This window comes from Berghia stephanieae, chromosome 1 (assembly GCF_034508935.2).
Source record: "Berghia stephanieae isolate SIO BIC M18660-M18661 chromosome 1, UCSD_Bste_1.3, whole genome shotgun sequence".
In the NCBI taxonomy this organism is placed as follows: Eukaryota; Metazoa; Mollusca; class Gastropoda; order Nudibranchia; family Aeolidiidae; genus Berghia; species Berghia stephanieae.
In genome coordinates, this window is record NC_088360.1 from 57,805,193 (window position 1) to 57,822,095 (window position 16,903).

The 16,903-nt window shown below is 31.1% G+C and overlaps 1 protein-coding gene across 1 annotated transcript in view; it reads right to left on the reverse strand.

The window, feature by feature from the left end:
* The window catches only part of LOC144978233 (uncharacterized), a 69,492-nt gene that overhangs the window by 10,676 nt on the left and 41,913 nt on the right, over positions 1 to 16,903 (reverse strand). Inside the window, exons 24-33 of the mRNA XM_078924045.1 lie at positions 16,314 to 16,545; positions 12,659 to 15,949; positions 11,563 to 11,736; positions 7,924 to 8,063; positions 7,432 to 7,587; positions 6,517 to 6,669; positions 5,802 to 5,940; positions 5,115 to 5,290; positions 3,132 to 3,315; positions 1,743 to 1,896 (exon numbers count right to left, since the gene is read on the reverse strand). Of these exons, the coding sequence (XP_078780171.1) occupies positions 1,743 to 1,896; positions 3,132 to 3,315; positions 5,115 to 5,290; positions 5,802 to 5,940; positions 6,517 to 6,669; positions 7,432 to 7,587; positions 7,924 to 8,063; positions 11,563 to 11,736; positions 12,659 to 15,949; positions 16,314 to 16,545 (4,799 nt within the window). The remainder of the gene's footprint in view (positions 1 to 1,742; positions 1,897 to 3,131; positions 3,316 to 5,114; positions 5,291 to 5,801; positions 5,941 to 6,516; positions 6,670 to 7,431; positions 7,588 to 7,923; positions 8,064 to 11,562; positions 11,737 to 12,658; positions 15,950 to 16,313; positions 16,546 to 16,903) is intronic.

A 16,903-nucleotide genomic window follows, 5' to 3' on the forward strand; every position in this document is an offset into this window, starting at 1 on the left:
TTTGTACTTTTTCAATATTGTCTATGTCCTTTTTTGAGTAGGGGACCTACACAGAGCTGTCATATTGCCCTGATAAGAACTGTGCACGTCTAGGTTTTAATTTTTCTTGGGCATTGGTTTAATTTCCTTTCGAGAAACCCAAGCATCCTTACTGCATTTGATGTGATATGTTCTATGTGGGTTGTCACTTTAGTGTCTTATTGAGATGGACTCCGAGGTATCGTATGAAGTCGAAATGTTGTAAAGGATGATCATGCATTGTGTAACTGTGTATAAGGCTCTTTCTTGTTTGATATTGACATGGTATAGCATTTTAATGTATGGAATTCATGTGCCATGTATCTGACGACTACGTCTGGAGGGATCAAAATCTTTATGTACATGTGCATTCTCGCTTCTATCTATTGTCCCGAAAAGAAGGCTGTCGTCAGCAAACAGTTTAAGCCTTTTTTGTGAGGAAAATGTATTTCCACGTGTTCCTTAAATGTCCCTAAAATATAACAAATAGCACAGTGTACGTTACACATTGCATATTCTCTGAGATAGAAATATTTTAAAAGGAGAAATAGAAAAAAGCATGTAAGAAAATAAATGAATTATTATCATTGACATGTTAGGAATGCTCAGTTGTATGTGTTTTTCAAAGCAAATAATTCCTTATCCAGGGCATCTTTAAATTCATTAATATTTTTAGCATTTTTAGTTTGAAATTTTAAACATGTTTTTGCAGTATGTAATATAAATGTATTCTTCCTAATTGATGTCGAGAGCATAATAGATTAATGTTTTGAGATCATCTCCATGCTTTTAAAAATCATTGTATTTTATGTTATTAAGACCAAGAACTCATTCATATAATTGAATTAAATTACCTCTATTTCTTCTGTATCTTAATTTTAGAAGGCCCAGGCATTTTTATCTTTCTTCTTTATCATGAAGAATCGGCACAAATAATAAACACATATTTTTACGTCCATGGCACTAATTAACCAGTAGCTTTTTGACCAATCAAAACGCAGATTTGTGATACACCGCCAAGTCCGCTTGAGAAAACCAAGTTGTTTACAACCAATAGAATAAAGGAGGTTGACATTACTCCTTTCTTTGTATTGTTCTTCGACCGCTAGTTGTGAAATTAGTTCTCACTAGACTATAAACGTAAATGTTACAGATCGTTTCATATGACGGCACTGACTAATAATCAGGCGTATAGAACTAGTGAGTATTTTACTTAATGGCATACCATCGATGGTAATACTGTGTAGTTTGCTTAGTTACGCACTAACTGCCATTGTTTACATTTGCACGACTGTATGAGGGGCGTAGTTGTGCTCCACTAGATGTGTATTTAGTAGCACGTCTTTGAACATATTTTAAAAAAACAACAGATTGCCTTAATATGAAGGAAAGTACTTTGCAATAGACATACAAGAGGTCGTGAACTATTGTTGCAAAAGCTCTAGAAAGATTCTGGTTTCAAGCAAACTATTGTTCTAAATTGTTTGTTTGTTTTTTTTTTTTGATAAATAAACAAGATACAAGAAGTGTAGAATAAATGAAACAAATCACGTTATGCTGCTCAACAAATGTAATAGTGTAATATGTAGTCTATTTTGTTTGTTTTTGTTGTGTTTTGTTTTGGTTTTTGGGGTTTTTTTGTCACAAATTACGTCAAAATGATCTATAACTTTATATCGGGTCTCTCATATATATTTTTAAAACCTTCAACAAAATCAACTCACTCCAGTCAAGATTGGCTCTTTTTTTATTTGGATCAATCAGCAGGTGTACTGCGTGTCTTTCCATGTCGTCAACAGTAATAGAATGCATCCATTCCGGTGGATCTGTGCTGATTATAGCACCAGAATAGCCGACGCTCTTGAAAGGTGTAACACTCTGCATTAAGAAAAGATATCTTGAAATTTTGTACACAGCGATATCCACAAAATGTTCTCAATGCCATTTACAAAGGGTCCATTCTGAGATCAAAACTAATTCATATAGACATGCAAGCATGCAGGGTGCAATTACAACATTGTTTTCAACAGAATCAAAATTGTTAACGGCAAGGTACTCATTTTACATCTGGGTACAGGAAGACAATGTGAATTAAGACCCTTTGAGGCAAGTGCGATACCTCAAGACCCGAAGCCGCACATTAGAGTAAAGGGTCAGCAAATTAGTTCTTTGCTAATCAAGCACTCCAATATGGTTTATAGCGGAACTCATAATTCATAAAACCCTATCCCATAAAATGTGTATCTGTTGTATCTATATATGTAAAATATAGTGTAGTCATCAAATTGAGCTAAAAAAAATATGAGCATTTTTATTGCGCTTTTCCATTATTCTCAGTGTGCTTGACAATGTTTTATATATTACCCTGCGCATAATATGGAGCAATATACCCATTTCATACAGTACAAATCGACTGTTAGGCGTTCTATTTGTACCAACACCTTTATAGTATTGATCACTGCCTAAGGCCAGAGTCGCGTGGGGACAGAGAAGCAGCAGTTCTCTTTGGATAAAGATCTGAGAAAATGTGTATGAAACAGTGCCAGACAAAGCAGAGGAAAAATACATTTTTTTAAAAACATCCAAAAACTGAATTGGGGCCGTCGAAGCAGGCTGATTTTTGGGGATTGTTTTCCTTGTATTATTCTCTCTGCTTTGTCTGGCATTGTTTCATGCACATTTAATTTTTCAGATCTTTAAATGACACCGGTGCCTGGTCCTTAATTTATCACATTTCTCTTTGAACATGACGTACAAATTCCACTTAAGCGCAAACATCTTTGTAACATGGTATGATATGCAATAGTTATCTTCAAATGATTCGATTCAATCACAGATAAGAGGAAAACAATTTTAACAAAGTGGGCTGGAACTGTTTGCATAAGACAGTACAGATGATATGACGAGAATCATTCTATTTAGAAGCCTTTATTAACATGGTGATATAATACGTTTTTTTCTAGAGAGTCATTCTTAGGCTGCCAGGCGATATTTTCACTAAGTCAACTACCATTTCATATACTATTAATTTCTTGTGAACAATGTATTTGATCCAGTAACTAACTAGTTATTTCATAGTGGCAAAAAAAATTGTTGAAAGGCTTCACACTTACAACAAGGTTTATTTCTTTCTTCAGTTTGTTGATTTCCACAAAGAGGTTCGTGTTTTTTATTTGTCTGCGTGAGGTTAGGTAATCAAGTCCGACTGCTGTTGTCAAGCGTTCCGAATCAAATCCCAAATGAGAGACCATTTTAATATCAATGCGGGATTCAGGGTGGCTCACTCCAAATTGAATGCTACGAAAAAGATAAAAGTAAACAAACAGTATATAATAAACAGAAATACTCCAAGACTTTGTGTACATAAAGGAATACTCCTCCATTTCCACAATTTTACCAGTAAAGATTAAAACTATTCTCACAATAAAATAACATACTCTGATCTACGGAAAAAGATAATTGCATTTTTTTTCAAAATAAACTTTTAAAAGCTAATGATTCCTTTAATAAAAATAGTAAAAGATCAATCCAATCACGTATGATATCAACCAAGGGAGCAGATACAGGTTTTTAATGTCCTTTGTAAGCGAAAAAAATTATTTATTTTTACGCGCACATAATTTATGAGAGGCTAGTTTCAAGATATGAATACGTTTCTGTGAAAACAATTTAATTATTTTTTATTATACAAAAACAAATATAATCATAATAAATAACTTAAAATGAAATCCGTAAAATTTACCTAGACTACCATAAAAAAGACAAATGTTTAAGTCGATTAAAAAAAACATATCAAACAGCGCAATGTTCATTTATAGAACAAATGACCTATCGAAATCATAACAATGATCAATAACAGTAGAAAAATATTAAGAAAGCTGTACATATTAACATAATCAAGAGTGTTTCATTCTGTATTTATATCATAACAAAAAAATAGAATTGCTTGCGACACTATTCTTTAAAGCATTTAAAGCATATTTTGATTAAAACTAAAATTATGTCGCCTTCATCATGGACACAAGTTGCAATCATTTCATCAAATTATTTTTGATGAATAGCTGTTTTGTCTGTCCGTCGTCCATTTCTTTGAACTTTTTTGTTCTATGTTATTCTTGTGTATATTTCATTACTGTTTTAGAGAGGCATAACTCTAGTTACAACTCGATCCTTACCTAACCGTTACACTCTTGGATAGAAATGTTTTATGCACAATGTTTGAAGCCATCGTGGCACTGAAAAATCCAATTTACTCTGATGATTTATATAGAGTACTAGCTACAAAAAAATATATATTGTTTACAAAGTATTTTTAATACAAACTATTACTATATATGCATGATATCATGGTGCATAAAGATGACACTTGATCCTACAAGTGGAACTTGAGAATGACTTTTGATCCTCATGCCGACAGTTTTCTGATCCAGACATGTAATTCATGGAAGTGGGGCCACATTCAAGTCTTGTTGATGGCAATTAAACTTTCACACACTGAATCAACTTGGGTTTGGGAATTCCCTAATTTTATTTTCTATCCATAATCGATCAATTCCTGTTTACTCGTCTTGACCTCAGTTCAGTATCCCTAAATAGCAATTAAAATTAATCAGCAGAAATTTCATATATTGAATGGAGTCTTTCAATGGCTCTATTCCCCTGTAATGTAACTCCCCTGTAATGTCGTCTGCTAAAAATGAAAGGCCATTTCTGTTAAGTAAGTGTGCCAAACTTATCGAGACGTAATTCTTTAAAACTGTGTGAAACGATTTCATAATGCATAATATTTGCGATTTATGCAATACGAATCAGGTAAACTAAGCCGTTTACATGGAGAAGAGATAGAAAAATAAACTGATACTGTTAATTTCAGAGTCAAGTATGTCGGTTTAGAAACTATCACAAGGCCAAATAAAATATTGAATAGAATTAAATAGAACACGTGGAGACCGATAAGAACTGCTTTTAGTACTAGTAACACATTTTTACTCAGAAACATGAAATTAGATTATCAGCTTTTTTAGCACAATTATTTTTGCTGATTCTCCGGTAGATGATTACTGCTTGAATGTACTGCATCAGAAATATTGTCATACCTATAGTTATACTTGTCCTCAGGGGAGGAGAAATAGCCAGTGTAACCAGGGTTGTTTTCTAGCTTAGAAAACAAAGTCAAAGTCTTCATGGAGTCGTCAGAGAAGAAAATCTGTGTCTCTCCTTCTAGAATTGTGTTCCCTTTGTTCATCACTAGTTTGCTGTCAACATGGGCGTCCTACAATTTGAAGTTATAAAGATGCAATAAAGCTCTCAATTAATAAATGAATAAATAAATAAATAAATAATACATGAATAAATAAATAAGGATATCAAGCCATAGGTTTTGATAAAGTGGACTGAATATCTTCCAAAACACTTTGCGATCCCCAAATACTGGACATTTTTAGAAAGGCATAAAAAAGCTGTTTCATTATTTGACAATGAGGGGTCCATCCTTGTAAGCAAATGTTTGATATCATTTTCTTTAAACGCATGACTTGCACACTCGTTGAAAGTGAAAATAAAATCTCTCAAATCTTGTAATAAAATGGTTTATTCTTATAACTTGTTAAAAGTGGATATTTCATCATCAGCAATTATTTTCTCACAAACACTAAAATGTGATTGACAAAGCAAATTGACACACAAAAGGCAATCACTTGAATAAGAAATACGGATATCATACATCACCTTTAAATCTTCAAATTATATAATTGCATGTTAAAATATTTATAATATTTATATACCTTGGGAAGGATGAGAGAAACATCAACTTGTGTGTGTGAACCTTTAAGACGAGTCCCTTTTAGCCCAATCTTTTTTGTTGCATCGTTATCAAAATCCCAGAAGAATGTTGTTTCAGCCTGAACTTCACTGCTTTGGTCACTTTTGAAATAGAAAGATTAAAACAAATTGTATAATTCATCCAGTGATAAATATTAAACAACAGATATCTTCAGCAGTTTTGATTTTCATGACGATTAAAATTTAACGGTTAAAACGAGGGTTGTTCTTGGATTGTTCATGTTTTTGTTTTGTTTTCTTTTCTTTAGGTAGAGTTGGTTTCTTTTGTTTTTGATTTGTTTTGTTATTTGTTGGGGGGGGGGAGGGGTTAGGTTTTTTTAATTTTTTTTTTTTTTGGGGGGGGGGGGGGGGCTTATTCTATCTAGATTTTAAATATTTTTTTTTTGCTTAGAACGAGAATATCCCATGCATCATATGTTAATCTATTTTCACATTTTAGAACACGTTACACTTAATAACAATATATTAACCATTCATATAGTGTTTGCCCTTCTTTTTCTAACATATTCTATGCATATTAATGACGAGTACTCATATACTTGGTTATAGAGATTGTAAATGAGTGATTTTTCGTCCCGTTGAGGAAAGCGTTTAACAATGAAGATTTTTAGACTACATAAATATAAAATTATAAGATAATAATATCTTTTAATTTACCTGACAGACCCAGTAACACTAATGGTTCTTGTCGGCAATTTGAATTTAAGGTCACCGTTGTAAGAGTTTTGTATCCTGTTACTGTCGTCTTTCAAAATCATTTGATAAGACACTTCACTGTCCATGTCGTTATCCCAGTAAACCCGGCCTGAACTGTAAAATACATAGGATAATGCATTTAAATATTTTCTCTTAAATTGTTAATATAAACATGAGTATGAGCTAGGGAGAACCTGTTTGTATAAAAGCACTTTTTTAAAACATTCACTTTTGACCTTTTTCTCAGAGACTGACCTCTTAAATGGTCCCTTTAAGAAAAAAAATTTCAATTTTCTTTATACCAATGAAGACGATTGATAATTATCTCCTTATGTTTGAGTAAATGGTCATGCAATTAAACGTGTCCAAAAATGACTCTCATCATGAGAAATTCTCACATCATTCGAAGATACCAATAACTACCATTGGTCAATTGGTTTAGTTTGACTCATAGATAAATAAACAAAGGAGCCTGTTTACAGCTCGAAAGAAAATTCCGATGGCTGTACTATAACATCAGAAAGAATGGCTGAATATAGATTGCTCCAATTTCCCAATGATAACTCAAAAGCACTCATTTTACATGACAGGGAAGCATTTTCAACGCACTTTTTTAAAATGATAGAATATAAAAATTTCTTTTATAGATAAGTCAATGACAAAAAATAAATTTTTGCAACGTTAAAACAAAACTTATTCATCCAAGTAATTAATCATTTGAAGTTGTCTATCTAATCTTAATTAGCTCAATTGATCATTCTAATTTACTTTATTAGTTGACTCCATCTTTGATTTCTAGTCTCTGGGACTAGGTTATTTTTCATATACCAATGGTCCACAACAGTATTTAGCTTTACTAGTACGTGTATCAGTCACCTTTCAAAGATTGTTTTGGTTGCAGTGATGGAATGTTTTAAACCAATCGATCGGCTTGGGCAGGAAAATTGTAGACTCACTGACTTGTCCATTTTGTAATAGGTTGAATCGTCTGTGAACGTTGCTCCAATAACCACATTAGCATTAGGATCACTCCTTAAACCAAAGATATAAAATATATTCTTGTGAAATATGACATTTTTTAAAGTGCTAAATAAATATTTGCCCCAATGTTGTCTTAATTCTATAATTTCAAAATTTCACAAATCCAATAGAAATATTCATGATTGATTCTTATTGGTAATGATGAGACATTTAGAAATATACTGCCTTAGAATATAGTGATTAGATTCCACACAATATAGATCAAATAAGATTATATTCCTTGTTATTTGATTTATACATTCATCAATGACGCTTTGTCTCTAGTATATTGAGAAGAAAGAGAAAGCGATCAAATATTATTTTGAAGGCCCTCTCTACTCGACTTACTTGTCCCAGTTTAAGTAGAGTTCATTCATGTTCTCTAAACTTCCTCTGGTAAAGGAGTATTCCATATCAGATGGTTTACGAAGAGTAAGGGTTGCTTTTTTGTCACTAAGCATATCAATGTGGATATCAGCATCCAAAGTCTGCAATGAGATGAAGGAAAAATAACGCTTTGGAATGAGTAACTGTACTTTCAAAAACTTAGATCAACGTCTAAATGGAAACTACATTTTCTACAGTTAGCACAGTTACTTTGAATGTATCAATAAATCTAATACTAAGGACAATTTGTAGAGATTTCATTTCGTAAATTAAAATAGATTTATTCAGAATGTTAGTATTTCTAGCCGTTATCAGATTTATTATATGGCCAAATAAAAGCATATATAAAGTATAGAGTAGTAGAGAAAAGTCAATTTTGCAAAATTTAGCTCCTTTAATTAATCGTCCATTAAATATCATTAACGATTATTCAATAATAATGAAATCAAATATTATCATTATGGGATATTTATCATCATCATCATTATTATTATCATTATTATTAGTATTATTATTTATTTTTTTAAAATTATTATTATTAATATTATTATCATGATCATTATCATCATCATTATTATTATTATTATTATTATTATTATTATTATTATTATTATTATTATATTATTATTATTATTATTATTATTATATTATTATTATTATTATTATTATTATTATTATTATTATTATTATTATTATTATTATTATTATTATTTATTACTATTATCATTAATTATTATTATTATTATTATTATTATTATTATTATTATCATTATTATTATTATTATTATTATTATTATTATTATTATTATTAGACCCCGTCTATTATTATTATTATTATTATTATTATTATTATTATATATTATTATTACTATTATCATTAATATTATTATTATTATTATTATTATTATTATTATTATTATTATTATTATTTTATATTATTATTATTATTATTATTATTATTATTATTATTATTATTATTATTATTATTATTATTATTATTATTATTATTATTAGACCCCGTCTATTATTATTATTCGTATCGTATCGTATCACATCGTTTAAGAGCTAATAGGTTCTAAAAACCGTTAAATGCTCTGTGTAAGTTTTATGCATAGATACAATTTATCAATTATATAATTAGTATACAATGTCAATTAATTGATAATTTTGAGAATTAAAGTTATAATACATAAATAAGTGTCATATTCAATATTCGTAGTATAATCTACTCTCTTTATATTCATGTGGCATGTCCGACTTGTACATTCGAGAGTTTCAAATAATTGTTATACAATGTTATATTCAATGTCATGTTACATTATTCGTCATAATCAAATATAATGTTGGTTATTTTGTCTCAAACTTTAGATTGTTCCATATTGTCACAGTCCTTTGAATTAGATTATTTTTTCCTTATAGACGAATTACATCTTTCAATAAATATCTTAAACTTATCTCTCCTAGTGTTTGTAACATGCAAATAATTTTTAAAATCATTATAATCTATATTGTAAGAACCATGCACGAGTCTTTATACATGAATAAGATCAACTCTTATTCTACGATATTTTAGTGAAGGCAAATTTAGATACTTTAATCTTTCTAAATAGGATAGATGTCGAATTTCAGGTAAAAGTAATGTAACACGGCTTTGTACATTCTCAATTTCAACAGACTGTCGCTTAAATAAGGGACTCCTAATATTTTTTATACTCTAGACAATGTCTTATGACATACTTATAAAGTTGGACAAACGTTTTTAAACAGATAGCTGAAGCCTCTGTATATAATTCAAACAAGATTGTTCGTTCTTTTTAAACAATGACATATATATCAAAATACAATTTATTATCAAAGATGATCCCCGAGTCTCTTTCTGAGCATGTAGTTCGTATAACAGTCATGTTATTGTCACCTATGTAATAGGAGAATAAAGGGTTAGACCTACCAATGTGCAGCACTCTACATTTAGTAATATTGAAATAAAGCTGCCAATTTTCAGACCAAGTGTATTAGTGAATTTATATCACATTGTAAGATATCTTTATATGATGTTGGTGCATACATTTTGATGTCATCAGCAAAAATTTTGCATTAAGAATTTATAATATCAGACAGATCCTTTATATAGATAATGAAATATTATTATTATTATTATTATTATTATTATTATTATTATTATTATTATTATTATTATTATTATTATTATTATTATTATTATTATTATTATTATCATTATTATTATTATTTTTATTATTATTATTATTATTATTATTATTATTATTATTATTATTATTATTATTATTATTATTATTATTATTATTATTATCATTATATTATTATATTATTATTATTATTATTATTATTATTATTATTATTATTATTATTATTATCATTATTTTTATTATTATTATTTTTATCATTATTATTATCATTATTATTTACTTATTTATTTATCTTACATATAAATGATTTACCATGTGGCATGATTTCAGCCTGCAAACTGGTTGCAGACGATACGAAGATCTATAGTACAATTGAGCATCATAACATAACATAACATAATATGGTATAGGGCAAAATAGGATAAAATCCCTTGAATGCCCTTAATAATAATAGTAATGCCATAAATCTATTGATTAAAGATTACAACTTAAATGTACTCATGTATATGTGGTGTACAAACATATATCTTTAACCGTGACCTGCAAAGCACACACACACACACATACACACACACACACACACACACACATACATACATACATACATACATACATACATACATACACACGCGTATAGAAGATAACCATAATAATATAACAATGCATAATATATACATACAAGATTGAAAGTCATGTCAGTAGCAGAGCAAACAAGTATTATTCGTCATATATAAATCTCCCACCATATAATTCCCTGTCTACTAACACCTTGAAATAATCCATAGATTTTGCATTCTTTGTTTCAAATTTCAAACTGTTCCATTTCTGGACAATACGAATACCGAACCAGTTTTGTCTTATGTTTGTTTTGCATCTCGAGACAAAAATCTTAAACTTGTCCCCTCTGGTAAAAGTAATATTAGAATATGAAAAAAAAAATCAGAAAAGTCTATCCGATCCAGACCATGTATGTACCAATCTATAAACCTGAATTAAATCCCCACGAATTTTTCTATATTTCAAACTTTGTAAGTCAAGAAATTCTAACCTTTCCATATAAGATAAATACTGTATTGCATAAATCTCTTTGGTAGCTCTCCTCTGTACACTTTCAATACTAATAGATTGTCTTTTATATAATGGGCTCCAGATGCAATTTCCGTATTCTATAATTGGTCGAACGAGCGATTTATACAAATATAAAAATGTGGTTTTATCAAGACTTTTAAAGGTTCTATATATTATTCCCATCATTCTGTTTGCACGGTTTACATAATTATCAATATGTACATCAAAATTCAAAAGTCTAAGTAACGATAGGTAAGGACTGTTTTTTTTTATTATTCAAGCAAGTTGACAGAGTCCTGATGGCCTCGTGTTGGATGTTTTTTCACAACTTTAACAATGATAGTTTACACTTAATAACAAAACAAACCTGTCCTGAACCGTCCAGTAATTCAATATTGCCCTTTGCTTTCTCAGTGTTCCCTTCAAAGACGAAAACAAGTTCTCTCGTTTCCAAAGCGAGACTAGGGTACATCAGTTTTAATTCAAAGTCAAGTTTATCCTTGTCATTGTAGTCTTTCTCAATTATGGTAGTGTAAACAATCTGTCGGGAGAACAGAATAATTTGATATACTGCATTTATTAAGTTATCGTAAATAATTTTTCAAAAATGTTTTAATGCATCTACTTTAATTTCAAATACTTCCAAAAAAATAAAGAACGATTGAAACAAAACTATGAGGCACATAATTAAAATATTAGAAATTGCAAGAGTCGTTGCAACCACTAGAAATTGAGGGACAGCGTGTTTCATTTATATGAATAAAGTATTCTATTTTTACGAAAAAGATTTATCATTTATATTATTTGACTGTATCATAACCAAACAATTTAAGGAAATACTCTGATGATTTTTCGAATTTTCAAACAGTTAAGTTTTGCTTAATATGTCACATAAAAAAAAGAAAAAGATCTGAAAAAGTGTGTATGAAACCGTACCAGACAAAGCAGATGGAATTATACAAGAAAGAAAAAACTATCTAAAAAACGTCAGCCTGTTTTGACTGGGGATCGAACCTCAAATTATAGGTCATTATACCACCGATAGTTGGGACAATTTAATGTTTATATTCTTTACAAGGGTACGCGATTCAGCAGTGAATCCTCGCTGCATCACAAGATACGAACACTGAACATGTGAGGATTGGGACGAAGACATTTGAGTTAGCTCCTTTTTTATTTTGCAAAAATAAAACATACTTTTTTCAGATCATTATCTTACACCAGTGCCTGCCCTCTAAATTGTCGAATAAAAATAAATATCTTCATACAAATATTTAATATTTTATTGACATTGGATAATGCATACCAAAAATATTTTCGTACAAGTTAGATAGACTTGTCTTAATCTGAATAAAATATTTACACATTGATATGAAGTAAAAATTCTAAAGGTTTCATGTGATTTTTGAAGAGTTTTTGGATAGGCTGTAAAGGATAACTTTTTAAAAAATGGAAAATCCTACCTTGTTCACATCATTCAGTGACATAAGGAGTGAGCTTGTTCTTCTTGGTTGTGCTGTGTTTTGAGATTCGAATTTTAAGTTCATCCGAGAACCATCAATGTTTGAGTTGAATCCTGAAATGATTTTATTTTCTGAGGGACTATCAAACTTCCATTCTGCATTTCCGTCAATCTGATCATGATCATTAAACTGTACAGTAAAACTTGAAGACCCGTCAGACAGTTCACCATTTACATCAAAAGAAAGAACTTGCAGTAGGGGGAAGGGTGTTTTAAGAGTGAATTTTGGATTTTTAAAGTTATCGTGAATGCCATTTATAGTGAATGGTGTGTCATCGTTAAGCTGAAGTCTACCACTGAACGTAGTTTTGTCGTATTTAAGCATAGTTGCGAATTTCTTATAATCTTTGAAAGGCATTTGTACCTTGACATCTAAACTGTGCTCTGGGCTCGTCTTGGAAACAAAGTCAATAGCTGCCCTCACACCATTTACGTCCTCAACAACTAAATTGCAAATGAACAGGTTTTCTTTGTTACCTGAGTGTGAATAATTCACTTTAGTTAAATGTCTCCGAGATCGCTTCAGTAATGAAGTAAACTCAATGTGATGTATACTAGTCATCATGAAATAGAAGCTACTTTCAAGTGAAAAGAGGTTGAAATTACCTTTTGACTCCAGCTTATCTTCATTATTTGACAGACTAAATTCTATTCCCAATGATTCTTTACCAGGGAATACAATCATGGATTCCAAATTAATATCGTCAGACAATTTAACCAAAACCTTTCCACTTAAACTTTCACTATCAATTGTCAGTGAACCGTTAATGCCAAAATCCTTCCAGCTTTCAATTGATTGTTTTAGTGCAAATATAACTTCCTGCGGTCCAGAGTTGAATTCGGGATTCAGAGAAACTGTCCATATTTCTTGTCCATCTATTTCTTCCATTACAAACTTAGTGGTGAGTTTGTGAGCAATTTCATACCTAAATTTCAAATTACTGGGTATGATGTCAACGTCTTCCAAAAGATCTCTAAGTTTCTCTGCCACACTTTGAAAGCATGTCCCTTGAGTGATAACTGTAAGACTGGATTTATCTTTTCTGTTCTTATTTTCAACAGAGATGTCAAGTACTTTCTCACCATCTTTGGTCAGTGCCAACGTTGTTTTGTCCGTTTTACGACCTTCTGAAATCAGACTGCCCTCAATGTGTTTATAATCTTCTATTGGAGTCTTGATATCAAGTTTTCCTCTGATATTGTCATTTCGTGAGACCTTCAAGGTGGCAACCCCCTCATATTTCTCTTCCTGAGAAAATAGCAGTTCTAAATCAGCTTTTGAAAAGAATCCCCTTGTCTTGTCGATACTAAGACCTGTATCGAGGCTTTCAAATGGGAAGCCTGGTATCTTGCACTTGATACGAAGTAATTTTTTCTCGTCATCATTCTGACTTCTGATCTCGACATCAATCATTTTCCTTAAGTCATAATCAATATTCAAATGTGATATTCGAATTGAATTTTTCAAATCATGAGAAGCCACAATGTTGATGTTTTCAAAATTTTCAAACGGACTTGTCAGTTTCAGGCTCCACGACAAATCGTCAAAACTTTGTGCTTTGTAAGAACCAGTGAGGTCGATTATGTAAGAAGGAGCCCAGCTTATCTGACTGGAAAAAGTTACTGGATAATTGTCATAAAGTATGTTTGACTTCAAGTATACGTCCTTTTCATACAATGGTGACAACAGCAGAAGAATGTCAGCAGCTTTTTCATTATCCTTATTTTTTAATTTGATATCATAGCCAGTTTTACCGAGGTTTTGTACAAAAATAATTCTACTTTCCAAAGTTTCATCTTCAAGTTGAAGACCAATTTCAAGTCCACCTTTTTTCAATGATTTTAAGGGGGATTTTACATCTACATTTACTTTAAAGTCATTCCAATCCAAATAATGACCCGAAATATCAACATTGTACCGCCTCCTCTTGTTTTTCAATGCACTGTCAATAGATGTTGTAATCTGTCGTTTTCCATTCTGAATCTTGTGTGTAAATGAGGTTTGAGTTGATCTCTCTGGTCCAGTAAGTGTCAATTGCCCACTTCTCTCTGAGTCATATCTAAGAGATGAAAGCAAGTTTGCACTGTACTTTCTACCATCTTTGTTAATTTCTAATTTGCTTTTGATCTCATTTTCATCATTAGAGTGCTCCACAGTCAACTCAACCTGTCTCGCCCAACGGTATGGTGTTTTCAGAGTCAAAACTCCTTCAATATTTCTTGAATAATCATTGATATTATGCTTTCCATTCAAAATCAGTTCAGATTGATCTTTGTCCAATTTCCCTCTCAGAGTTGTTGTGACTTCAGGGTTATACATATGATTAACTTCAAGTTCAACATCCTTGTAACTCTTGAAGGGAGTTTTGGCCGTGAAAGACAATTTTGTTCTTTCAATGGAGATTGGTAGAGTTGCAGTCAAACCAGTGGAAATTTGTTTATGGATTCCACCCCATGAAAGCTTTCCTGTTGACTTCAAATCCGTTTCAGACTTTTCAAAATTCCAGTTGGTGCTGAGTTTCTCAAAATTCTTAAAAGGAGAATTAAATTTGACATTTCCCTTCAACAAGAGAGAATCTTGCTGTGAATCGTGCGTAAAAGTGCCAGTCATGAGGACCTCTGGGGTTAATTTTTCTCTAGACGCAACATCCCAGTTTACCGAAGCTGTTGTTGTTATTCTGTTTTTGGCATTGTTAAAATTTGCTCTTGCTCTCATTTTACGTTGTGGGTGAGCAAGTTCCAAATTCCATTTGCCAGCTACTCCTCTTTCAAGTTTGGACAATACATCAAAAGAATACAATTCTTTGTTATTCTCCTTCAGAGATCCAAAGATGTGGAAACCAAAGGGACTTTCTATAGCTGATGACAGGCCAAGAGACATAGGCTCTTCAAATTTGGTTGTGTCCAGAGTGGTGAAAATTTGATGATTGTTATTGGCATTCTTGTAAACGGTAACTAGTGTGTGTTTATCTTCATCACTTGTTGAAAGAGTCAAATAGTGCTCATATCGCCTCTGAGATTTTTGATTCAAGTCAGAAACTAGATTGTATTTTTTTCCATATACTTCCAAATTTCCAACTGCTGTTATGGCATGGAGGGATCTGCCTTTATTTTGAATACGGATATCTGCATTGATGTCTTCCTCAAGGAAAGGAGCTAGGTGGAACTTTACTTTAGAATCAAGCTTCTTTGGGCTGTGCTGGTGGTCAAACTCTACCTTAATGTCAACATTCTGTGGAAATAAGAATGATATCTTATTAAATATACAATTGATACTTTGTAAAAGATATTATTTTCAATTTTAATATACTGATCTTTATCAGAAACAGTAGGCATAACAGTTCTTCCCAAAAAATGAAAATAGTCTTAATTAATCATTAGTCCGTTGTTAATGGTGTTCGAATAAAGATGGAATAATAGCATTTTCACCTTTTTCATGCTATTTTCTTTCTCAGCACACGGATTAGATTATAAGAAAAAGACAAAATAGAGAGATTGTCTGGTTTTTAACGTCAAAAAAAAAGATTAAGAAGAAAAATATAAACACTGAGGATTTGATTTATAAATAGAAGATAGACAATAATCCAATCCTATACCTTTTCTGGTACTTTAGCTTTCAGATCAGCTTTAATCTCAGCTTTTTTCATATCAGTATTGACTGAGGTCACCACTTGAATGACTTTGTTTTTGTCTGATTTCGCTTTCTTGCCGTAGTAAATGATTAACTCTGCCGTGTTTTTCACTGCTTCGGCGTTCTTATTCCTTTTCTGTGTTATTTCCATCGAGCTGATGGTGTTGTAGTCAGGCATGCTCTTGAATTTCAGGTTGCTGTAGAGAGAATGTAATATTGATGTTCTGTTATTACAAAGCAAGATAGACCCAGTCTTTCAATTCTATCGGATTAAACTATTTTAACACAAGGATTTCAGTCAAGTGTTATCAATATTTTCATATTATTCAAAATGTTTTGTTCAAAATTTATATTCCTACCATTCTTATTTTATCAATTCTTTTTAATTTAAGTGTAATAGGACAACAACCTATATTCTTGTGATGAGATTATTATTCTGTTTCAGGAACATTGCGCATCCCTGTTGCTACAGTTATTGTCTAGAGTCTCTGATGGTGGAGCGTGTTCTAGTTCTTCTTCAATTCTATGGCAGAGCAGTACTCAAACCAATACAGT